At 34.7% G+C, this 27,845-nt stretch overlaps 1 protein-coding gene across 1 annotated transcript; it reads right to left on the reverse strand.

Annotated features, from left to right (window-relative positions):
- Positions 1-2,451: 2,451 nt before the first annotated feature.
- Positions 2,452-27,663, reverse strand: LOC128556899 (heat shock protein 75 kDa, mitochondrial-like). Its single transcript, XM_053542801.1, has 11 exons — positions 27,594-27,663; positions 26,909-27,071; positions 26,191-26,304; positions 25,314-25,383; positions 23,976-24,123; positions 22,738-22,865; positions 21,365-21,558; positions 20,805-20,890; positions 20,048-20,193; positions 18,718-18,790; positions 2,452-8,427 (listed from the first exon to the last, which is right to left on the reverse strand). Exons 2-11 carry the CDS (start codon positions 27,030-27,032, stop codon positions 8,326-8,328), a joined length of 1,185 nt encoding a protein of 394 aa, XP_053398776.1. The 5' UTR covers positions 27,033-27,071; positions 27,594-27,663; the 3' UTR covers positions 2,452-8,325.
- Between the last annotated feature and the right edge of the window lie 182 nt (positions 27,664-27,845).

Consider the following 27,845-nt stretch of genomic DNA (forward strand, 5'->3'; position numbering starts at 1 on the left):
TTTCTGTTTTGAATTTTGCTTACTCCATTTAAAAATAACCTAAGAGCAGATGTAAAACCTACCTAAATTTCTTCCACAATATATAATCTAAGAGTGAAAGCAAAATAGAGAACTTTCACCGCGTGTAACTCAATATTTTTAAAGATGTGTAACTCTACCCCTTCTGTTTAAGTAGTAAATTCACTTTGAACACCAAGAAAACGCTTATAAGATTCATCTTTATCCATTATTGTACAAGAAATCAATAATAAGTCTTGAAAGAAGTAAAAACTTACTAGAAAAAAAGGAAAATAAGGAAAAAAGAAATTTGGTCCCAGTAGGGCTTGAACCTACGCCCCACTAAGAATTGCAGTAAAAGTAGGTTTATTGTAGGAATTGAATACTCTTCAAAAAGGAGGTTCTCTATTAGTGATCTAATACCTTAAAGGGTCAAAGCAAAATTAATGCTTGTTCACACCAAGTCGTTGTATGTATCATGCTTTTTCGGGACTTTGTAGGTGGTGTTTGACTATGGTGTTTGCTGATGAAAAGCATTTATTGGTCCATCAACTGCTGGACTATCATTAATACAAGACACAAACTGCAGTTCTTGCGATTGTAAAGTATCTTTCTATATAATATACTAATGTCTATAGAAACTTGCAGTTGCTGTGTAAATCTGGTTTGGTAAAAAGGGTGCACCATGGTATATGTAAAAGTCCACACTTAACAAATTGCAGTTTGTGCTTAGTAAGATTATGGTAAACTATGCATTACCTGTTTTATCATGTGGCCCATTTTGATAACGGATATATGTACATCAAGAGATTAACTTGAGAATATACTCTCATAAAGTTCAACCAGGTTTGTCACCCATTAAACAAGGCAAAATGAAGTTACAAGGTGCAGCACTTGTAAACAATATAAGCCATGGTTCTATCAGTCATCAACTTGCATAGTACACAAGCATTATCATGTGCACTTAACAAATTTCATTGAAAATGCCAGACAGAATTTTCAGCAAAGAGCACATTGGAGGGACCACTAATTAATCTGTAAGCTGACTGAACGTCTCCAGTACTTTTGAACAGGTTAAGGATCATGCAAGGTGTTGTGTTGTCGTCTCTTGCAATAAGTATGTCTCCCACCTGGTGGCAGATTTATTCTGACAGTATGGTACAAAATTTGTCTGTCCTTTGACCCCACAGGATGGATTTACACCAAACTTCAAAAATGATCATTGCCAGACCTAGTTCTGCATTTGGGATGTGCAGGTTCACTGATTTTTGGTGGAATTATGACCCCAGATTATTAAAACTTTACGATATTTTGGCTAACTCGTGTGTATCATTTTGCAATTTTTTCTACAAAAACACACAGGATCAGTGCCAAACCTTGTTAGCTCACCTCTCACGTAATAGCAAGGTGAACTTTTGTGGTTGCCCTTCGTCTGTCCATTCACAATTTCTTGTGAACACGATAGAGACCACATTTTGCAATTGATTTTAATCAAACTTGCACACAACTTGTATTGGCATAATATCTTGGTTCCTTTCGAAAACTGGCCAGATCCCATCAATGGTCCCAGAGTTGTAGCCCCTTAATGGGCCACAATTTGCTACTTTTGCTTGTGAACATGATAGAGACCACATTTTGCAATTGATTTTAATCAAACTTGCACACAACTTAAATTGGAATAATATCTCTATTCCTTTTGAAAACTGGCCTGATTCCATCATGGATTCCAGAGTTATGGCCCCTTCAAGGGCCAAAATTTGCTATTTTGACTTTTGCAGCCATATAGAGACTTTATTCATGGTTTGATTTGATACAAACTTGCAAAGTATCTTTAACAACCATAGATCTTGGATTCCATGATGAATCCATCAGATCCAGTCATATTTGAAACTGGGTCATATGGTGTCAAAAACCCTAGGTCACTAGGTCAAAACAAAGGAAAAGCTTGTTAACACTCTTGAGGCCACATTTATGACCCTATCTTCATGAAACTTAGGTCAGAATTTTTATTTTAAAAATTGGATCATATGTCCTGCTTTCAGACGGTTTGACTGGTCTGAACAAAGGACTTAAGCCACCACAGCAGAGACTGCCACAAGGAAACTTAGTGGTGGAAGGTTCTAGGTGTAGAGACGCTAATTCAAAATAGTTCTCTTGAGTAAAACCCAACTAGTTCCACAAGCTTAATGGTCCACCTACATTAATTTTATTCAAGCATTCTGAAACCCACAAGCTTAGGGAGAATGCAGATCTACAGATAGCGGGGTTGTGAGTTTGATCCATGATGGAGGCCCATGTTCTTTAAAAACGGCATTAAATCCAAAACAAACAAACAAAAATAAGCATTCTGATCCAAGCAAGGCTTGAACCTGCAAAGAAAAGGTACATTAATTCCAATCACCACTAGAATTTCCCCTCAGAGTCAAGAGGACAGAAATTGTAACACAAGATAAAAATGTTTCTTCCTTTTTTATTATCAATTAGCACATATTAATCTACACTGTCAGAATGAATCCTTAATAACACACTCAATTAATAGATACTTTTTTTTCTGGATTTATTAGTAACAATTATAAAGACTTCTAGTAAATTATATTCATACATTCATCTAACATAAATAAAAACAGTAACCAATTGCTGGCCATATTCCTTACAAACTACAGGTTGATTTTGAAAAAGTGTGTCACCCAAAAAGGTTTCATTTACATGGCAGGGTGAATTAAGTTAATACCAGTCCGGTTGTAGTTGAAAGAGATGTGTTGGAAGGTGAACAAGTTAAAATGCTCAACTAAATTTCACTGGATAAAAAGATACACAGTGGACCTGAAATAATCCCTGTTTGACCTTTGATCTCATTGTTTGGCCTTGACACAACATAGAAAAATGCATTCCAAAGACTTGTCTTATCTTATTATTGTAATTGTTAAAAAAATCTTTCCAATGGGTAAAAAGATAGTGTAAACAAAATAATTCCTGTCTGACCATTGATTCCACCTTGCAACCTTGACCTTGAACCAACATGACCCAAAGATGCATTCTTCACAATATCTCAATCACTGGTCTTGATTTGCTAAACATAAATGGAAGGGTGAACTGATGGATAATACCTAGCTACAGTAGACACAGATGTGTTGGAAGACAGACAAGATACAAAATGGATGTCAAATATCCCCTATCTGACCTTTGATCTTCCTAAGCAACAACAACCCAGCACGACTGGATGTCATTTCATTCTTGTTATGCTTTGTGGCTTTAAGTTTGAAAATCCTACCAGCAGTAAAACAATACAGAGTTAACAGGCTATTATGACCTTTATTTTCACTGTGCAATACAACCTTAAACCAGCATAATCAAAGTTGTGTTCTAGATTTGTTGCATGGTTAACATTGGTGGCAAGGAATCCTTCATAGGAGTAAGAAAATACACACACCAAATAACCACTATATGGGAGACATGTTTACAAAATCAAATTATAATTGCTATGTGGCAGCCTTGTAACAAGCAAGGACATTTTATTTCCTTCAAAAATTAAGAATTAAAAAAAAAGTGAAATTCAGATTCTGTTTGCTGAGGTAGATTTTAAACAAACTGATTAAAATGAACTACATGTATTTATTGGTATATGATTAAATTCTTTAAAACGATGCTCCAAACTTGTCAGCACTTCTCTAATTCTTTTTGTTTAAGAATTTCGTTCAGGCTTACCCGAGATTCGGTTGCACATGCGCAGATCACTTTTCCGGTTGCAATTCTGCAAGAAACACGCCTCGTAGTTTAAGATTTTTTAATCGGTCGTAGATCGATTTTATCGAAGAATTTATTGAAAATTTCATTCTACTTTATTTGATTAGTTTTTGACACAAATTTGTATGCACATAGTGCATATCTAGTAAATTTAATTTAGTGAAACGAGGCGAATTTTAGGTCGCACGTGGTGTGATTTTTTCACTTCCGTCGTAAAGACGGATGCTAGTAAAGAATCGAGAGATACAACTTTGAAGAAAGTTGTGGAATCAGGTGAAAAAGTTAAAGAAAAAGTGAATAAGAATTGAAATCAAACTTTGACTTTTACCAAGGTAAGTCTCGTTTAATTTTTTAAATTTTTTTTTTTGGTTGGCTTATGAGTTATTTGGTAGACAAAAAAATAAGCCTTTATTCCCAAGAAGTTGTGTTGGTTGGTTGGATTTAACGTCGCACCGACACATGATAGGTCATAGGGCGACTTTCCAGCTTTAATGGTGGAGGAAGACCACATAATAGGTCATAGGGCGACTTTCCAGCTTTAATGGTGGAGGAAGACCCAAGGTGCCCCTCCGTGCATTATTTCATCACGAGCGGGCATCTGGGTAGAACCACCGACCTTCAGTAAGCCAGCTGGATGGCTTCCTCACATGAAGAATTCAACGCCCCGAGTGAGGCTCGAACCCACATCGATGAGGGGCAAGTGATTTGAAGTCAGCGACCTTAACCACTCGGCCACGGAGGCCCCTATTCCCAAGAAGTTATTTGAGACATTCAGTAGAAAAGGAATATAACTTTAGACAACAAAACATCATGTCATCAAAGAGACAGAAATACAGAACTAAGGTTCCTTTCCATCTTGATGAGTTGAAAATCAGAATTTGAGAAAAATTATTTTGCTATCCATCGTAACATATCCAACTTGTCACGAGTCAACAAACTTTAACAGTTCATAGGCATAGGAGCAATTTCAAAGCTTCGAGTGGTGGTCAGTAACCTTCAAGAGCTGTCATGAAAACTTTGGCCAACGAGAAAAAAGCATTTTCCATTTTTCTAATTATACTTCAAAAAAATACTTTACCAAAAATATATAGTTCTATTCCTATTCTGTTTAAAAGTATAATGATTGGTCTTTTTACCTTTATTTAACTTTTGCTACAAAAGTAAAGATTTTGCAGTCAAATATTGGGGTAGACAAGCATATGCCAAAAATGGGCCAGTCCCTAGCTACTATGCTTAGTTAAGAAACAATTACATAGATATATTCCCAGTTGCAGTTTTTTTTGCAATAATTCTACATGTATCAGTATGTTAGAACACCACTAAAGATTTGTTTAGAAAAATATGCACAAGTTCTGCAATGTTAAAACATATGAGCTATGCCATGGGAAAACTAACATAGTGGCTTTGCGACCAGCATGGATCGAGACCAGCCTGCGCATCCGCGCAGTCTGGTCAGGATCCATGCTGTTCGCTTTCAAAGCCTATTGCAATTAGAGAAACTGTTAGCACAGGCTGGTCTGGATCCATGCTGGTCACAAAGCCACTATGTTGGTTTTCTCATGGCGCTGCTCATATTACTTCTGTGAACAAAGCAGATGTGTATTTCTAGATGCATTAGTTTAAGCATCTTTTTATTACATACAAATCTACACTAAGTGTTGTAAATGATATAAATTTGTTTTTCTTTAGCCTTTATCAATTGAAAATATCTCAAAATTATAAACACTTTTAACACAATAACAGATTTAAAAGACATTAAACACAGCCTATCAAATATACATGCCAAAATGGAAACTAATTGAAGTCTCTGGTCTTACTGTAAGAACATGGAGATTAATGTAAACATGTATGTAATATGTAATAATATACAATGTATTATTAATAATATATAGTATGCAAACAACAGACATTTTACTCACTTTTTCATACAAATCTACATCATGCAAATACTTAACAATTATAATCTTTTAAGAATGTAGTGTATCTTAACATTTGTATGCGCGCATGTCCAACCGAAAGCTAACATGAGGATTTACACTTTATTTTTTGAGTCCTTCGCTCTGAATAATGATCAATGAACATTAAAATGAGTATTATGAAATATCTGATATAGCCAATACTATTTTACAACATTAAAGTAAAAAAGAAGTGTTTATTACTTTTAGAACCGCCCTTACTGAACAGCCAACCATGTTGGCTTATGAGACACCTGTCATACAGACAGTTAACATCAATTTTTTGCTAATTCCTATTTACTAAGACTAGGTAGCAAGCAGTATCTATTTGTCTAGTGGCTCACCAACCTGTCACTCTTCCATTAACAAGATCAAACTCTGATGAGACTTGAACCTTTGACCACCTGACTGTAGGACAGACACGTTATCAATTAGGCCACCACAGCTGGGTAATTTATGAATATGAAATTTCTCAATTTGAGATAATAAGACATATTTTTTTTATAAAACACTATACCTGCACTTATGATGATACATGACTGGAAACATTTATCAATAAATATTCTAAATTAAGGTAGTTCTGCACGTTTGATATACCGGAAGTGATGGCGTAACGTCATTTATCCGGAAAACGTAGAATAATGCCTGGATTCGGCGTACGGAAACGAAAATCAGTTTATGAATTAAGGACAACCAGTGAATAAATGTATTAAAATGGCACTGTTTCTATCTTTCTAAAGTTAAAATATGATATTAAAACATCTTACACGTTAAATAATTCAAAATAATGTCTTAAAATTAGCTTGAAATAGACGGTTCACTTTAATGATAGCCAAATATCTCAAAAATAAACTCACGGACCTATACATTTTATTTCACGATATTATAGGCCATACATTTATTTACGACTGTGAGAAGTTTCATTAAAATCTACATTGTAGAAAAAATTCTATTCGCGAAAAAGTTATGAAAGTTGCGTTTTTCCCATAGACTCCCATTATGAAAAATTGCGTGAGGTCGAACTTTTTCAAATCAGTCTAGCAAAAAATCATGCACACGACCCTATCTTTTTTATTTGCTGAATTTTCTTAGTACATTCCGCAGTTTTGAAAAATCAGAGTTTAATCAAATTCTACATTGTAGAAAATTTTTTGATCCTAACGTGCAGAACTACCTTAAAGACTTTCTAAAAATATAAGGGATTTAATTGTATCATTTTGGTACTTGTGATTTTCAATTAATAACTTCTAAAATTTCTTGAAAATGGACTGAATTGTTTATAAAGCAACTAGCCTTATGTATATAACAATGTTTTATTCTCCTTCCATTATTTAATATTCCAATACACAAGAAAAGCTTCTGGTACATAATGTAGTTCAAAAGTCTTGTTCTATTTTCATGTGTAAAAAAAATGATTTCATAAGCCTTATTGAAGTTATTAAAGGTCCATTACTAAAACCCGAACGAGTATTATATGAAAACCAGAGTTTGTAGCTGAAACTTCCTATTTACTGAAAATATGGCCCACTGCATCGGTTCTGACCAAATAGTCATGAATATGTTCAAGAATAACTAACAAATAAACAAAAACTGTTGCCTATGTCAAACCGAAAGTATGCTTTCCGACTGCTTACGAACCCGTCGAGCATCTTCGGACTTTTTCGGAAGAATCCTCCGAAACGAGGCTATAATTTATGAATAGATGCAAAATATATCATATGCCCAAACGATAACGTGATTTTTACAAACTTAGCACATGGAATTCAACAATTTTGTAACTCACAAAAACTTCATGAAAATCATTCTTATAATACAGGTAATATACAGCTATACTACAAGTTTTCATAAGGACAATTCAGGCCCTTCCTGAATAAAAGTGTTTTTACAACTTCGTCTGTAAACTTTTTCAATTAATCTCTTTTCAGTATAATTTTAAGAATATAAATGAGTAACTGTCTTACACTGCAGAAACAAAGTATGATTGAAATTTACCTAAATACACTTATTTATGTACACATGGCTACATTAATTTAATAAGATTTTAGACATTAAACACATTGTCTTAGCCTAAAATCTGTCACTGTCAATTTTAAATTTAAATTTTGTACATCTCATATTTTTCGTGCAAGTCGTGCATAATTATCATCATGGAAATACAGTTATTTTGTTGCTCGTCTTAAATGGATATTCGTTTGAAACAATTTTAAAATCACGTGATCCCAAAGAATTTCCGACCGATTACGGAAAAGCGATAAACACGAAAGTAGGACAAAATGACCCCCTATGTCAGTCTAAGAAAATACAGAAACAATCATTTGTTTCTCTGTACATGTGTTGATTTCAAGGGAATATTGCACGGCTATCGTAATGTTTAGTACTATATTTCAAAATGTGTAGTCTTTTTTTAAGATTTATGTCTATTCATTTGTCTTTATTTTGCACCTTTAAAATTTCGGATTTTGTTATTTCGGTACAACATCCCGAAGGCAATTTTCGGACATTCTACCATCAGACTGAGACATACATCCCACATATACACATCATAAAATTATGATATTACATTTTATATCACACATATTTTTTCACACTGTAAAGTTTGTATTTTAATATCAATGTCTCCTGCGTGTTATCATACTTTTTCCAGAGCTTTCTCAAGAAGCTGGTTCAACCTTGACACCATTGATCGAGGGTCGTCCAGTAATCCTGCTGTTACCATTGCGTTGTCATACAACTGAAAATACAATAAAACTCGTTAGACTACCATATATTAGAACAAGCAATATAATGCTAAATTAAACATATTCTTGCAATGTAAGGGTCACACCCCTTACAATACATTTCACATTCTTTTGACTACACTATTTATGTCAAACCAGTAGTAAGTGAGTTAATGGAACTTTCACATATTATAAGCATAAAAACTTGGGATCTGTTTCATAAAATGAACTTGATATGATATTAGTTTCACCTCACTTAAGCCGCTTTACATGTTATTTCATTTACGCTGACTTTCCCTTTCTTGCCCTTTGCTAACAAAAGCGTCTATATAGTTTGTCATTTAAATTAATATTAGGTTTAATCTATATTTTTGAAGATGGTAATGTCAAAAGTTATCTGCTCTTAAACCCCTACCCCACCCCCTCTCTCCTCCCCCTTAAAATAAGTTCATTCATACAACCCAACTCTCAACAGTGACACAACTGACACTTATACTACTTAACAATTTCCTCTTCACCCTTTGTCATTCTTAATTCAAGTACATTTAATGTCTGCCCCATTTACTCTTACTTAACTTTTCTAACCACTGTGATTTCATTGACCATAATGTTTTGTTTCATCAACTGACCACTTACAGATGTAAGAGAGGACTTCCTTGTGACCTTCAAACTCTAGTCAATACCAGAGATACAAGGAGAAATCTATAGTTACTATCTCTGCACACTAACTGGTGTCTTGGCTGAAACAAATCAGTCCCTAGGTAGTATCACTCCATTATAAATCACAGGGTCTTTTAAATGTTTGTTTAAAAGCTATAAAATTAAGCCGTAACCTTCAATAACTAAGCTGCATTTAATTTTGGTCTTGTAAGATTTAAATACAAACTGACTAAAAAGTTAATTCAAGACGATGCAAAAGTTACCTGATCTATGGTATTTTAAAAGGCAAGTTTTACTAGCAAGTTACATGTATTTTGAATAGTCAACTTAGAATAAAACATTTGCCAGAGATCACAAGGTAATTGTTTACAGAAATCAAAGACGGCAATGAAAGGCTAGTCAGAGTTGACTCAAACACTATCTGTAACCAGCAACCATTACAACTGTGACTACTGCACCCACTTCGTGTTCTGCATTCTGACATTACATGTATACATTTAGTATACGAGTTCAGAAAGAAAGCCTACCAGTTACATAATGTTTGCAACTTAAATAAGAAATACATGGAAATTAATATTCACCATGCATATTTTCAAGCAGAATATGAATAAAATTATAGAGGTATTTTCCTAAATCTGAATCTTTAAAACTTCAAAAACTCTAAATGAGCCGCGCCATGAGAAATCCAAGATAGTGCATTTGTGACCAGCATGGATCCAGACCAGCCTGTGCATCCACGCAGTCTGGTCAGGATCCATGCTGTGCGCTTTCAAACTCTATTGCAATTAGAGTAAACATAAGTGAACAGCATGGATCCTATTCAGACTGCACGGATGTGCAGACTGGTCTGGATCCATACTGGTTGCAAATGTACTATGTTGGTTTTCTCATGGCACGGCTCAAATATTGTTGGTGTCTTTAAAGACAGCACTTCCCAAAAATTAAAAGAAAAATTTGTTTGAAAAAATTCACATTAGTTCTGAAACATGCTTGCTCATCCATACTGCGCAAAAAGCCAAAACTTTCATGTTACATATATAATTGTGTCAGCTGAGAATGTAGATCAGTCTAACCCAGGATTTCAAGTTTAAATTGTTTAAAATCTTAGTGATAAAGTTATCCAGTAGACTGAGCTACAACATGTTGGTAGGCTGATAAAGACAACTTGTTTATCTATGGATGAATTATTTTGAAATATTTAGTACAGTTATCTACAATAATATGGGTTGCCAAGTTTAAAGGTCCAATACTAAGGAAAGTGAACATTTTAATTTCTTTTAAAAAGCACAGAAACTATTTCATTTTATTGGAAAATGAAAGTTGGTATGTAGGAATTCGAAATAAATCGCAGTATATGTACAATTATTTTTCTATGAAGTATGAAGAAAGTTAAAAAGACCTGGGGGGTCATTCTGTCGATTCATTGAAATTTCAACATAATACACATACATTCCTTTGAGTTTCAAAGACCTTCTGTAAATTTTGACCTGCCAATCTTCATTATTTAGTGTCTTGCAGAAGTCTATGCACTGGCTATGAAAAAAATTGCCAACTCACTTTCCCTTAGTAATAGACCTTTAAGATCATGATTCAGATTAATATTAATGAATATTTTGAATTCACAGAGTTCATTATTTGTGAATATCAATGAAAATAAAAGCTGTGTGAAAATCACCCAATTTACAGTTTAAAATGCTGAACGATTTTGCATAATAAACTGCAGTGTGTCTAAAATTGCCTCTGTTTACCCAGCAGAAACTGGGTACCACCAATAACTAGTTTTAATCACTCTTAAATGAGGATGCTACAATATCTACAGAGTTTATACGAATCGTTTCACAAACCAGCTGGTTATTAAAATATTTTTTTCCCTTTTAAACCACTATCATTTTTCCCTGCAAAGTAAACTGACAACTTTCTAACAACAATCTGATGAGAAAGACACTGAAAATCAAAGACATTGTCTTCTATCTTAACACTGCCTTTGGACTTGACTTCCAGTCTCGATTTTTGTTCCTTCTTTGAACTAAGCAGGCAAGCTAAAGTTCTGAGTTTCTGTACAAGCACTATTTATACATTTAAGAAATAATATATCTCATCCAGTGATTTGTCGTTGAATAAATCATTGTTTGGAGTTCAGATGTGAAGGAATTATATCACGAGGGCGCAGCCCGAGTGATATAATAATACGCATCTGAATGATAAACAATAATTTATTCAAGAGCAAATCACTAAATGAGATATATTATTTCGATTCTAACACGTAACCAATGATTTTTAAGTACATCCTTGATGCCATTCATTAAATGTTTGCCCGTTTTCAATTGGTTTCTTTTCCAGCGCGCCGCTGTGCCATTTGACCCTATGATGTAATAATTGTGACGTCAGAACAGTGATTTGTTGTATAATAATTCACTGTTTTCAGCCTTCTTTGTTTAATAGGAAAAATGAATTGGATCGTGTTAGAATAATAAATATAACATATGTAGTGATTTTCTATCCATTTAATTATGCATATCTCTAATAGATAAGCTGCTTAACCTGTTTTAAACATAAAATTAAAAGCCTTATGGAACTTTAAACATGTAACCACAGTTCATGTTTGATTTGATACAACGTGTAAGGTGGAGCAGGGGATCAAACTCCAGATTCTGTCTCACACCAAATCTGTTCTTACACAACTCGTTTTTCTGGCCGAGCACCAACTGTGTAAGCATGTAATGTAGGGCAGTATAGATACACTAAATTATGAAAATCATTACCAAAGTCACCTTCATATCAGGAGAGTACTAACTGATAACAATATTATCAAACAAGGTCAGCTGACTTTCACAGAGGTGAAACAATTTAAGTATGAAATGGTCCTAAAAACCCAATTGTTTTATAGTATTGATGGAAATTCTATTTACAACACTAGATGCCCAAGGGCAACATGTCGAGCCCACCAGCTGTCAAACAGACTGGGAGTTGCACATGAAAATCTGTCTCACTGGGACAAACGCTTGTGCCAAATAAAACAATTGTGCCAGGTTTTTTTATAATCCCACATTCAATGACAGAGTTATTGTCTGAACAAGGTCAATTATAACCATCTTTGACCTTTAAACTCCAAGTGTGACCTTAACCTTTAAGATATTGACACAGGTGTAGCACGCGACACACCATCTCATGGTGGTAAACAATTGTGCTAGGTTATTTTATAATCCAACAATGACGAAGTTATTGTCCGGACAAGGTCAATTATAGCCATATTTGACCTTTAAACACCAAGTGTGACCTTAACTTTTAAGATATTGACAAGGGTGTCGGCATGACACGCCGTCTCATGGTGGTGAACAACTGTGCCAATTTATTTTAAAACCCACAATCAATGACAAAGTTATTGTCTGGACAAGGTCAATTATAGCCATATTTGACCTTTAAACTCCAAGTGTGGCCTTGACCTTTAAGATATTGACACGGGTGTTGAACACGACACACCATCTCATAGTGGTTAACAATTGTGCTATGTTATTTTATAACCCACATTCAATGATGAAGTTATTGTCTGGACAAGGTCAATTATAGCCATATTTAACCTTTAAACTCCATGTGTGACCTTGACCTTTAAGATATTGACACGGGTTTTGCGTGCGACACGCCGTTTCATGCTGGTGAACAATTGTGCCAAGTTATTTTAAATGGTGCTGAACAATTGTGTTTAAGTTATTTTAAAATCCCACAATCAATGACAAACTTATGGTCCGGACAAAGAAATCCGGATGGACGCACAAACATCCAGCCGAAATGAAAGAGAGGGCCATTTCTTATGTTATCTTCTTTTGTTTAAATAGGGGGCCCTGGCCCTTTAATCTATTGTTAACAGACTGAAGCTATTGTTCTCTTTTGTTCTCTTTACCGTTAGATGGCCCTCTCCATTTGGACAACTATATCTTCGCTCCATTACTGGCTCGACAAAAAAATGAAATAATAATAAAAAAAAAAAGAAATTCGAACTCTTGTTGTTTCAATGTGACCTTCTACAGTACATAGTTTTAAGGCAAGATTGAATATCTTTCACTGAGTGAAGAGATGAAAATGTAAGATGTGGTGAAAGATATTTTGATGTCACATGTAAAACAAACACACTTGTCTTTATTTCATGTTTTGTCAATGGTTTTAAGCAAATGTTACCCATTCATTAAGTTCCTTGCCACTAAAAAGGGACAGAAAAATCCCATATTCTCAAAAATACTTTCAAATTATGATTGATGAGCCAACCATACATTTCTTGTACAATACAAACATCAACAGTGTACCTAAAACCAATGAACAAAGTTCACCTGCAAGTAAAGGGTACTTCGTGGCTTTCCTACATAATGGTCTATATATAAGATGTTTCATTATTTTGTTTTTTGTTGGGTTTAATATTACACAAAGAAATTGTAAGTCATAAAGCAACTTTTCCAGTTTTTGATTGTGGAAGGAGACACCAGTTGCCTCTCCTCGAATTGTTTCATGCATGGGAAAGCACCTCAGTAGAATCACCGACCTCCCACAAACTAGCTGGATGGCTTCTTAACATGAAGAATTCTACATCCCAAGTGAAGTTTCATACCTGCATTGGTGAGGGGCAAGTGATTTGAAATCAGAGACTTTACCAATCAGCCATTTGATTTGTAATTAAAACTTATCCCCATAGTTATTTTACATCATTCTTACAACAGATGCTAACTAAATCAGATGAGAGCTATCATACCAGTAACCCTACAATGGAATGGCAGAGACCACATACAGGTTTCTCTTCCCAAGAGTTCAAACCAGTTAGCTACAGGTTAAGGACTATGAAATTCATGGAGATTGCAGTCGATTCTCCTATTCACCCAGATTTGAACTTGTAACCTCTGGATAAATCGTGATAAGATGCAATAAAAAATACACAAGCAGCATGTAGTGACAGGATCAATAAATGAACAAATTACTTCATTTTGGAATTATCTACATTTCTTCTGTTTTTATCTTATGAACTTTCTCTATCCATAAAGCAAGGTGATGATGCAGCCTTCTTAAAGGTGGAATTATGCACATTTTCAAGTAAAACTCCAGCTAAAATAGATGTGTATGTAAAAAGGATGGAGGAAATTATAGCTTTTCACCCAATATACCAAACTCTTCCTTTTACCAGTACAAAATAATAACCTGCCAAATATGACTTTTCTTATTTTGACTGGGGCAGTCTTTTTAAGAAAAGTCAAACTGCAACCAGGAGTTGCTTTCCTTCAACTTTAGAAATTTCTACCTATAGGTAAGGGAGATCACTGCGTATAAGATTTAAGAAAAGAATTATTATCTTATTAGTCTGATTTCTTTATTTCTAAAGCATCAACTTCAAATACTAAGCAGCATTACCATTAATTTAACACATTTAAATGCACAGCAATCGAAAATTGCTTTTATAAAACATTTGCCAAAACACACTATGTGCAGTAAGATGCGCATAGTGCTACACTTTAATACAGCAGTCTCTTGTTTTGTAGGGCTTAACATCCCAGTTCATTATTACAAGTCCTATTTCAGCTTTGATGGTAGAGGAAGACACAGAGGAACCACTGTGGCACTATTTCAGGCAGACATCCCGTTAGAACCACAAGCTTGAGCCATCTCCAATTCTATGCAAGGTTTTGAACCCAAAGTAACGAGAGTCAAGTGATTCAAAGTAAACGAGATTAACCACTTGACCACAGACTCATACTTCAGTCTCTAATCCAACTACATCTCTAACAATATCTGTAACAGATCTACGTACCTCTAGTAAATGCTGTGAATAGGAGAGGTGCTCAACTTATATCTGAACAAAATACAAACATAAAATTTATGTTCAATATTCTCCACTGTTATAAAGTTCTGGTTTGAGATCACTGACAGTGAAAACCATTCTGCAATGTTTTTTCAAGATGCAAAAGTTGTAGCTCTTTTGTCCAGTTCTTTCCAATCCTCTCTTAGATCAATTTCAAATCCGTTTTTAGTCTTTATAAAACACTTCTGCAGCCATGTTTTTAGAACCCCTCAAATACCATAGTCAGTTAAGACTGAATACACTTTTGTTGCTTGTTTTAGGTTTAGCTGGGTATTTTCAGCAATACTGTAAGTGTAACAGCCTGCTTTAACCAAACTGTTCCTGGATTCTGTACCAGTACTAACTTGTTATCTACAAAGTACAGGGTTCATACCTCACCATGTAAAATTTCAGGACTTTTTTCTTACTTTTACAAACCAATTGCTATTTAACTCCAGTTTCACACATCAAACTTTAATTTGCATTCTTCTTTATATTTATTTTACACTTGGCTCAACCAAATGCCTGTTTCTTTTTTTATTGAAAACAGACTTATTTCAAGCATTTTTCGCATGTCATGGACATACAGAAATACTTTACCAGAAAACATACCAGCTGGATGCAAACTTTAACAAAGCTAGGAACCAATACCAATATATTCAACCACTATTATGAATAACAAAATTTTTCCCCCACACACATAATAATAATTATATATTTACCAGATTCATCACTTACTTTCTTTTTCTTTTTTTTTAAACCTCTTCTTCATGCATTTAACAACAAATGCAAAACTTCAGGACTTTTTGGCATTTTCAAGAACCGTTAAAGCATATTTAAGAGTCAATAATGAATAATGAATTAAAGTACTTTCCAAAAAATTTTCCACATTTTTCACTACCTTTTGAAAACAGGAATCAATCTAAACACTTCTGTGTACAAGGCTTCAAGTGTGTTTCTATAACTCCAAACTTCTCAATATGAATCAGAAGTGGATGACAAATGATTTCAGACACAGTATCTTTTATCAAATTTTCAAAGATATATATATGCCCAATCTTGGTACCAAACTCACAACCCTACAATTCATATGTCTCAGCTCTTCCTACAGAGCTATACAGGTGTGTGTTACAAACAGGAAGACAGATAACCTAAGGCATTACTCACAAACACTGAGAAAACATGAGATCAGTTTGCCCACTTCCAGATTCAGTTTTGTGCTCTACTTACTGAGTTACAGGTACTGAGAGAACTTTACACAGAGTTAAAAGGTACATTTCAGAGTCATCAGGTAGCTTAACTTCCAAATACAGCACACCTTCAAAACCAGAAGAAAAATTCAGTTTTTGGAAGTTTCCAGTATTTTTAAGTACCAAGTGATTCGGACAAGTACATTTGCATACCATAAACCGTTCTTTGTGATTTTGAGCAAGTTAAAACTTGCAAGTTATTTTTTATCCAGAAGGGAAAAATCAGTTTTAAGACATTTTTGACAGCGCCTCAGTCATTTAAATTACAAAAATGATGCAGATTTCATGAAATGCCTCAATTTTAAAGGGTATACTAACTTTTTTTACTTACCTGCATCCAGCTTTGAAGTTCAGACCATTAAATTTCACAAATTTTGTGAAACTGTTCGACCAATTACGAAATCAAACCATTGTCAGAAGTTAAATCTACATGCTGGCTTATTAATTTCTTAGTTACATGCACACTTATAATGCAGCTACAATTAAAAGTCCATGAAGACGTTTCATGTAAACATCAAAATCTAAACCGCTAATCCGATCTTTAACAAAATATTATTATCTCTTTATCATGATCTTCAGCAGTCATTTGATCTTTTGACTGACAGGTTGTGTTTCTAATGTATGTCAAAATAATTTGTCACCGCTAATTGGTAATCAATGGAATGATAAAAGAAATTTTCCTGGAAGCACAGATTTGCATTTGAAGAAATATCTACTTGTTCATGTCGTGCTGTTTTCAGACTTAAAACTGCATGGAAACAAGTCAATTTTTTTGGAAACCATCATCAGGTGCTAAGACTTTGGAAATTCCGGATATTAGAAGAGCAGTCTACATAGAAAATAGAAGGCAAACAAGAGCTGTCTGTAAGACAGCGCGCACGACTTTTCTCAGTGCTTGACACTGAATTAGAGCTTTGCTAGTAAAAAAAAATTCCAAGTTAAAAAGAGACATAACTCTGTCAAAATTCAAATCAGAGTTATGGGAACTGTGTCTCTTGGGGTAGACTTTGACAGTAAATAAATATTTTGAGTTTCAAGTCAAAAGCTTTAATAGTAACACAGATATTTGACTTTATCAATAATTTTAACAAAAAAATCTAAGTTAAAAAGGGGCATAATTCTGTCAAAATTCAAATCAGATTTATAGGGATTGTTTCTCCTGGTGCAGACTTTGATGATAAATAAATGTTTTAAGTTTCAAGTCAAAAGCTTTGACAGTAACAGAGATATTTGACTTTATCAAAAACTTTAACCAAATATTCCAAGTTAAAAAGGGCATAATTCTGTCAAAGTTCAAATCGGAGTTATGGGAATTGAGTCTCCTGGTGAAGACTTTGATTAAGAAATAATATATCTCATCTAGTGATTTGTCGTTGAATAAATCATTGGAGTTCAGATGCGGAGGAATTATATCACGAGGGCGCAGCCCGAGTGATATAATAATACGCATCTGAACGACAAACCATGATTTATTCAAGGGCAAATCACTAAATGAGATATGAGCCGCACCATGAGAAAATCAACATAGTGGGTTTGCGACCAGCATGGATCCAGACCAGCCTGCGCATCCGCGCAGTCTGGTCAGGATCCATGCTGTTCGCTTTCAAAGCCTATAGCAATTAGAGAAACTGTTAGCGAATAGCATGGACCCTGACCAGACTGCGCGGATGTGCAGGCTGGTCTGGATCCATGCTGGTCGCAAACCCACTATGTTGGTTTTCCCATGGCATGGCTCATATATTGTTTCGATTCTAACACGTTACCAAGGATTTTTAAGTACATCTTTGACAACATTCATTAAATATTTGCCTGTTTTCAATCAGTTTCTTTTCCAGCGTGCCGCTATGCCGTTTGACGCCATACCGTAATAATTGTGACGTCAAAACAGTGATTTGTTGCATAATAATTCACTGTTTTCTGCCTTCTTTGTTTAATTAATAGGCAAATGAATCGGATCATGTTAGAATAGTAAATAACTACTTCGAGTTTCAAGTCAAAAGCTTTAATATTAACAGAGATATTTGACTGTATCAAAAATTTTAACAAAAAATTCAATGTTAAAAAGGAGCATAATTCTGTCAAAATTCAAATCCGAGTTATGGGGATTGTTTCTCCTGGTGTAGACTTTGATGGTAAATAAGTATTTTAAGTTTCAAGTCAATAGCTTTGATAGTAACAGAGATATCTGATTTATCAAAAACTTTAACCAAAAATTCTAATTTAAAAAGGGGCATAATTCTGTCAAAATTCAAACCAGAGTTATGGGGATTGTTTCTCCTGGTGTAGTCTTTGATAGTAAATAAGTATTTTAAGTTTCAAGTCAATAGCTTTGACAGTAACAGAGATATTTGACTTTATCAAAAACTTTAACCAACGGCAACACCGACGCCGACACCGGGGCGAGTGCAATAGCTCTACTTTTTCTTTGAAAAGTCGAGCTAAAAATGAAGACAATGAAAATCATCCGATTTCCAGAACTTTCCAGTTTTTTGAGGGTCCTGTATTCAGAAGTTCCACTGTAATACTATAAGTTAAGAAGAAATTCACAATAATAATTTAGTCCTGTAAAAAGTACTAACCTGTTCTGCTAAAAGTTTTGCCAAGTAAGGATCACTGGACTGTAATTTGTTCAGCTGTTTGATCAAAGAGTGACTGAAAATACAAAAGTACATTAGTTTCAACTTGGAAAAATGTTTAATTATAAGCAGGACAAAATCTTAAATGCACTTACATAGAGATCTATTCGCCTTTTAGAGCATTTGCAACATTCTTCTCAATCTTCATTCTATATCTTTAAATTCATATAGTCCCTGGCTGATTCCTTGTATTTACTAGGATTTGATTACGTGAAAACCTTCGACACTTTAAGCATTTTGCTCACACCATGCAAATCTGTGATATCAGTATCTTAAGACTTACATTTTAGCGGCAAATAATTAATTTGCCAAAACAATGTAGAAAACTTGTGATGATGAAGTTTTGCCTGTACCTGCAGATCAAACACTCAAGTTACGTTCCTTTAAACCCTGTTCCTATTTTCCAATGGCAGAGCTAAATGAAAATTCTGCAAAGTTTAACTTTCAGACTTAAAATGTAGATGGATACTGCCTAAATCATGATTTTCAAAAGAAATGGAAAGTTAGAGGACAAAAGTCATAAAAAATTGTATTTTTGCTGTACTGTATAAGTACACTTTAATATCTCTTTTTACATAAACCTTTGTCTTACTTACAGATTATGCAGAATTTCTATACAGTTTTCAACTTAATTTGTAACTTTTTTAATTGTACGTTTGCTTGACCAGTGATCACAATTTCTTTGGAACAGTGAAAAATTTTGGGGTACAAACTAATTCTAATCGTTTTTACTTTTAACTAAAATGTTGGAAGGAATTTCTGTCTTTTTTCTTTTCAGGGCTAGCAGATCCCATTTTGAGTGCAACAAGGGAGACTACAAATATAATATTTGAGCGACTGTTTTCGAGTGTCAACTCCATAACATGTAGGGCTGCAGACCACCAAAATAACCAATTATAGAATAACCGATAATTACTAGGGTCACACTTTAATAGTTCCACACAGATATGCAGTATAAACGATTCTCAGTCAGAGTTTTCTTCCCTTTAAAATACTCCCTAATCTCCTCGATGCAACAAAATGCGACTTTCTTTCCCAAATCTGAAAGGGTATTTTTTGCATACACTCTATGCTGTGGCTTTGTCTTAAATGCGTACTATTTTATTTCAATGCATACTTTGATATAATTACACAATAATCACTATCACAGCTGACTGTTACAAAAGTTATCTGTATACATATGCAATCTTATTTGTTAAGTAGATGGAAGCAAATATGCCTCAGTCAGCTCAACTTCTTAGATTCGAGTCACATGTTTTCAAGTTGCTCTTACCTAGGGTTAATCTCAAGTGTTGGCTGAAGAATTCGGAATCTTTCTTCTGGCGACTGGTCAGCAATCGTTGTACGTAGAAAATGTCTGGCAGCACCCATTTCCTTAACAGTAATTACACATGGGTGATTAGATAATCTTTTGGTGATCTGAAATAAACAAAAAAATACAAGTTTGAAATTTTTCTGGTTTCCACTTATTACAGAAACACTTGTGTTGTCTGTATAACAGATAGAAATGCCTCTATTGTGTTAGTCATGCAGTAAAAATATGAAATAAAAGATGACAACTTTAACTGTACTAAATTACCATACTTATTAAGTACCTATAAATGTTTCAGATTATTTGTATTTTACTGAGACTGTAATCTGATTGGAAATGTGTCACTTAGAAATGATAACTTTTTATGTTGTAACATAAGAAAGTGGCCACAGGAAGAGCGACAAAAATAATTTGGGGTTGAATGATGAAGTTATCCCTGGTGACCTTGACATATCGGTTCTTTTAACCAAAAACTGTCTCCCCTCACAATGAAACGTCCCCTTGTCCCCATGTGAAGTCTGATACGGGCAGTAGTTAAAAAGTTAAAATCAAACAGACATTTCCGTAAAAAAACTTTAACCCCATTGTTAATACAACATCTGACCCATATGACCTCGATCTTAAAATGAAGTATCTGAGCCTAAACCAAAATATATCTACCCTTGACCAAGGTCAATCTGGTGGCATGTCATTATAAAGGAAACAGTAAGACACAAACCTTGACCTCCTGTACTCTGTTAGTTAGTGTTGACTTTAACCAATTCATCAATGTCTCAGCTTCCTCCTGCTTTAAACTGTTCTCATCTGTAAACATAAAACATGTTAAAGCTACACAAGTGGTACAAATTAAACAAAGATATTGCAGATATTACAAGTTTAGTAAAAAAATTACAAGAAAATGTTTTCTTTTTTTTTTTCTTTTTCAATTATAGAACTAGTATCACAATACCGAAAGCATATCATTAATAATTCCCCACATCAAACTGAATTAAAGGAAAAATGACATTAAATGTGTTATATTTTGTAAAGCATGTCATAGAAAATATTGCCCTTGCTGTTTGTGGATCAAATTTGTGATCTCCGAACTGGTAATCAGATATCTTCCACAAGTAGCTGACAAACTTTAACACACAAAGCAGAGACCAAAGACAAAAGACCATTGAGAGAAAGTTTTTATAATACAGTTTTTATGAGCATATTATCTGATACAAATCAAGGTATCAAAGACTCATAACTAGGTGAAAACACAGCTTTTTCTATTCAGCTTAGACATTTTACCTTTTTCATCAACAGTGTTGGTGTTGTCTTCCTTGTCTTCCACTAATTCATTCTCAATAGATTTCAAAGTTTTCTTCTCAAACTGTCCGAGATTCATCAGTACCAATTCATCATATGGTTCATACAAAAACAGAACTTCAGCATCTTTCTTCCGCAATGCTTCCAGGTATGGGGATCCTTCAGCAATTTCCCGACTGAAAAGAGAAATATTGGTTGTTACAAAAGTTCATAAACAATCAATCTAACAAAGCCAATCTGCAAAATCCACTCACATCTCTGATAGATGATCAGTTGGTTAGGTTTAATGTCAAAACAACATGAAAGTGCTTAATAGCAGACATTCAAAATTAAGTATTTTGTTTCATTTTTACTGGGTGAGAGTTACATTTGTTGGTTTTAACGTCACGCCGACACAATAATAGGTCATATAGAGACTTTCCAGCTTTGATGGCGAAGGAAGACCCAAGGTGCCCCTCCATGCATTATTTCATTATGGGCAGGCACCTGGGCAGAACCACCGACCTTCTGCAAGCCAGCTGGATGGCTTCCTCACATGAAGAATTCAACACCCCAAGTGAGGCTCGAACTCACATCGGTGAGGGGCAAGTGATTTGAAGTCAGTAACCTTAACCACTCGGCCACAGAGGGCCCTGGTGACAGTTTCAATGACACAATTTAGATTATACTGCATCTTTCCAGCTTTATATGCTGGAGGAAAACCCAAAGTACCCCTTTTTGGCACATTTTTTGTCATGGGCAGGCACCTAGGTACCGAACTTTCATAAACCAGATGGATTGCTTCCTCACATGACAGAATTCAACAGACCAAGCATGTTTTTGAGCCCACAGTGACAAGGGGCAAGTGATCTGAAGTCAGCAACCTTAGCTACTTGGCCACAAAGGCAACATAAAACAAATAATTATACAAATAAAATTTTCATAATATTCTCCTTCTTTTCAAAAAGTCTGTTTTCTTAGTTGTGGTGCACATTCTCATTGATGTATTTGTATGACAGGGTTGAACACTGTTTTTCAAGTGTTTCAGCTATTCAACTCTGTTTTAAAACCAAACCAGTGCTTATGAATTCTATACTAGAACTTAATTCTTCTCCACAAGTAACCAAAAACTTTGACACAAACATAAAACGGAAGTGAAGGTGAAATGACTTCCCATTCAACAGCATCTGTCATCAGCATCTGTCAAACTATCACAGCCAGTTTGCAACATTGACAAAAACATGAAATCGGTGCAGATATCTGACTCAGTTTGCATCCAGTTCATACCTAGACCATAATACATGTATCTGCAAAACTTGTAGCCACCACATTTAAATCAGAATTTAACTGAAATATACTGTGAAATATTACCATACCTTGGAGCTGACAAGTAGAATATATTTCTTTTTCCTGCCTTCATTCTGCTGCAATAATCTTCAATACTGGTTTTCTCCCCTGCTGGAAGTTTGGACGACTCAAACCTAAGAAGCTTTGCGATGCCTTCCTGCCATAACAAGAAACAAGATATATGTGTTTGTTTGATCTAACAGATTCTATTTTACATCAGTATTTCAGTTATGCAAATGTATGAAGTTAACCTAATCAATGTTCCCTGATTCTGTAACAGTAACAACTTGTTCCCCACAAGTACACTTTACCAAAGTTTCCACTATATACATATAGGGAAAAGTGACCACGCTCTCTAGTGGGCATGTTTTTGACAAATCAAAATAATTTGAATGACCTTTGCAGAAGGTCTCTCAAAGACCATATGCATGGAACTATTTTAAAATCTGGCCAGCAGTTTCATACATGAAATTTTATATATAGGGAAAAGTGACCTTAGCCCTCTGGCGGCCATGTTTTTTTTTGTTTTTTTTGATAAATCAAAATAATTCAAAGAATCTTGGTAGAAGGACACACAAGGACCAGTTGTGTGAAATCATTTTAAAATCAGGCCAACAGTTTCATACAGGAAGATTTTTATGTTTCCAATACATATATATATATATATAGGGAAAAGTGACACCTGGCTGCCATTTTTTTTTTTTGACATATTAGATTAATTTGAACAATCTTGGTAGAAGATTACATAAAGACCATTTCTGTCAAATTATTTCAAAATCAGACCAGCGGTTTAGGAGGAGATGTCGTTTGAAGATTTTACTATTTTTAACTCTGGCGGCCCCTATGTGCAATCAAGCGGAACCGTTGGAATAACTTTGGTAGAAGACCATTCAAGGTACATCAAGGCCAAAGTTCACCAAAATCCATTCAGTGGTTTTGGACCAGATCTTGTTTAAAGAGATTGTTGACAACTGACGCACCCTCATACGCAAGACGAATTACGAACACAGCATGATCATAACAGCTCATTTTGAGCTCTTCGTGTTCAGGTGAGCTAAAAAGAACACCACAAGGAGAAACATTTCACTGAGTGCACATGTATATAATGATACAGGTAACATAACCTTTGTAAAAGCATGTTTTTTACTACCTTGGGATAACTACTTATCTGTCTTAGTACTTACAAACAGCTTGGAAAACTTTTATGTCACTTTTCTGAACTAATACAACTGAACTCACAACTGTATTACAGAGATCATCTACTTACTCTAGTATCCTGTTCAGGGGAGGTAACTATACCCTCTCTGAAGAATAAGCCATAGTCCTCATAGAAAGCGTGATACTCCACAGGGTCTTTCTTAGCCTTATCTTGGAAAAACTTTATCAGACGATTTGTAAGCACCTGGTTCAGCTTTCTGTAATGCACAGTATGAGAACATTGTTGCAAATATACTAAGTACATCTGTTTTCTTGTATTAATAGTGAAACATAACTCGCTTGAGCATCAGTGGCACAAGTACCAGGGCTGACTTAAGTGACTTAATGTGGTTCTTGATTGTTTTTTTTTCTATTTTTGGAACACTTAAAACGAGGAATAACTTACGTATTTTACTGATTCCATTGAGACTTTAAGCCAATTATGCCTTATTGCACTTGAAGAGAGAAAATGTGAACAGGAAGCTGCATCTGATAAATTACATGCACAGTCATATCAATTTAAAAAGTATCTATGGGTGCCTCCGAATTTCGGAATAGAGAACTAGGTTCCTAGCAAAGTACTGCGGTCAAAAGTGGGATATCAGTGGCCTCTTTTAACTCGGTTGAATATATCTATATGCAACCTCCACTTTTTTATAGTAGACTGTTAATGCCCCACTGTTCCTGGATTTCTTACCATTAACAACTGACTGACAATTACAAAATAATCAAGGCCTTCACACACATTTGATTTCAGTGGTCAGATGTACAGGAATTGAACCTTGAGGGCAGGATGAACCATGCTAAATCAGACAATAGATCACAAGAAGGTACCTTCTTATTTAAACATGATGATGAAAATTATCCTGAACTTTTCTCATAAGAGTAGTGGCATCATGCAGCTTTTTAACTCATAATGGACATCATTAATGTTCCTTCTTTCTTTAACTGACAAAAAATTACGCCATGTTTTAACTGCTGCTGTTTTGACGATGTCCACGTGTAGTCAGGGAGAACGTTACTAGGTGTAGTCAGGGAGAACGTTACTACGTGTAGTCAGGGAGAATGTTACTTAGGATGAATCATGAATTTCCAAGATACTATTCTGTAGTTTCAAAAAAAAAAAAATCATTTCTTAGATATATACTACTGCCGTTTTAGTAATAAATGTGAAGGTTTTATTCCTTTTTTCTCACCAACAACTGAGAACCAAACTATACATTCACAAATATTAAGCAGCATTATCTCTAACAGAAAGTCATTGTAAATTCTTTAAAATCTGAATATGGCTGTTGTCTATCAAATCTGATAATAAAAGTGACACAAAAATGACCCAATCTACTGCATTCAGTTTATGTGCTGGTTTCGTACATGTATTATGTTTAGAAACATTGAAACTAGAAAATACCTGATCAGTCCACTGTCTTGTAACAACTCTCTGCTTAAATTCAGTGGGATATCCTCACTATCCACAACTCCTGTAATAAAAAAATTATCAGGATCTTTCATCCCTTCCTATGTGAGACAGGTGTTTTCCCAAACCAAGGGACATCGTGAAATGAAAGAACAAAAGTTAGTGAGAGTATTTATCCATGCTGTCCTGAGGATTGAGATGACATCCCCTTTCAGATTGTATAACTGTAAGCAGAAATGTAAGATCATTTTTCTTGCCTGACACATTCAAAATAGATTGCAGTGACAAATAGATTTAGGTATTTCCCAGCATAATGTATATAATTTTTGATGTAATAATATGAATAGTTCTATAGAGATGTCACTTATGTGTACACTATTTTAGACAGGGTTTTCCTTTTTTTAAAGACAATAATATCCCTGGTATGTGATTGGAAACGTGTATGCTGTGACCTTGACCCTTAACAACTATGAGGTAAGGATACACTGGTCTTTCAGCTTGAGAATAGCTATTTGTAGCTTTTTTTTAGCTCATTTTTTTTTTTTACCAAAGCTATGTAGTAATTATTCTTAGTGTCCCAAAAAGAGAGAGACTGGACGTTTGCCTTAATCTAGTTCCTCATACCTCTTATCAGTTTTTAAAACTCGCAACATTTCTCAAGCACAATGGCCAACTCCCCTACATTTAACCCAACAAGGACTGTTCCTACCAGTAACATGTGATTCACAACAAGATACCTTAACCTCTCTCTACCAGGGAGGCAGCTTCAATCTGTATAACAATCATTTAAGGACACATCAGAAGTAAAACCTTTAATCCTAAAAATAAAATACACCAGGAAAAATGAAGGCAAGATGCTATTGAAAATTACCTTTCATGAATCTGAGCCATTTGGGTAATATCGTATTTGACTTGGACATAATCATAACTTTCCGACTGTATAATTGTAGACTGACCTCTGTCTCCCGGCTCATGTCAAATAATGCTAAAAACAAACAGAAATGATTTACATAGATTTGAAAGGTCACATCCATGCAGGCTGATCATGGTCTGCACTGTTCGCTATTCAGTAAATAAATTTTCAGTGACCACCCCTTTGAATAATAAATGATGCTGCCCAAATTGAATGATGAACCAGTCCATTTTTAGAAATATAGCAGGGTAAAGGTAAAAGTAGTGGTCCCTTAATGACAACCAGCAACTTCTGTTCAGTTAAATATACTCTGTTTGCTATTTTGCCATTCTCCAGTTGTTACGAAAAATAATTTTCTGTTATGGCCAAAGGATGCTAATATCATTCATGGAGGATACATAATAGCAGGGAAATGTCCAAATGTCATTACAGGTCCATTACCTTATGTCAACATTGTTGTTTAACATGATAGCTGTCTTGCTGATCTGCTGCAGAATAAGGCTGATAAGCTCCTCTGTGCATGAAGCAGGTTATATTCTAAGGGCATGGTATCAGTATTACTTTTGTGGAAAAACTGACAATTAACACGAACATTAAACCTTACGTTATTACAGTACTGTTTACAAAGTCACATAAAAGTACCTGACATAACAGTATTAGAACGTAAAATACTTACATGGTTTATATTGAGGTACATAGAAGATGGCCCGTATATTGAGTGGAGCATCTGTTTTATAGTGTAGACTGTATCTGGGCCTATCGTAAGTATTAGCGATCAGTCTGTAAAACTCTTCATGCATCTCTTCTGTGACTTCCCTAGGGTCAAGAGTCCATAGTGCCTTGACAGAAACAAAACGTAAAACATTTACAGACCGTATTGCTATGTCATAACATTAAGTTATATGTCATAACCTGATGTTAGATATCATTCTAAAGAAAGACTCAATTGTACCTCTGTAAGTTAATACTTCATTTCTATCTGTGGAAAGGCAGATATGCCAGTTTTATGGGTAAAGAATTATCGTCTGAGAGACAATACTGATTAATAGGTCAGTATCAATTTACTCTTCAGTTATCACTGAAAATGTCAAAAACCCTACAATACCACATGGTCGAATAAAATATGGACCCTAAACTTTTAAATAGCAGGATAACCCTGACCATAAAGTTTATAATTATAAAGTTTCATTTGAATTTATTTCTAAAAGTGTGGTAGTAGTTCCAATCAAATAGAGGACCAGCACTATCTGTGCTGTGTTATATGGATGGTTAGGGGAAAAAACATAATTATACCAGCACTATCATTTGCTGTGTTCTATGGATGGTTTGGAAAAAAAATATACCATAAAAATATACAATACCTGCACTACATTGACTTTCTTGCCATTCAGAAAGATAGAAACACCAACAAAGTTACTGTATTTTGTGATCACATCTATATTAGAGAATAAAAAACATTCAATCAATCAATGTTTTAAAATAATCAAAATGTTGTTTTCATGTTTTTGGTTTTACTGGGTTATATAACACATCTGAAGTCATATGGTGTCTTTAAATATTTCTTCCCTGTGCTTGAGCACCTGGGGTTTTCCTCCACCAATTAATACAGGAAA

The sequence above is a fragment of the Mercenaria mercenaria genome, chromosome 5 (genome assembly GCF_021730395.1).
Source record: "Mercenaria mercenaria strain notata chromosome 5, MADL_Memer_1, whole genome shotgun sequence".
NCBI classification, from domain to species: Eukaryota; Metazoa; Mollusca; class Bivalvia; order Venerida; family Veneridae; genus Mercenaria; species Mercenaria mercenaria.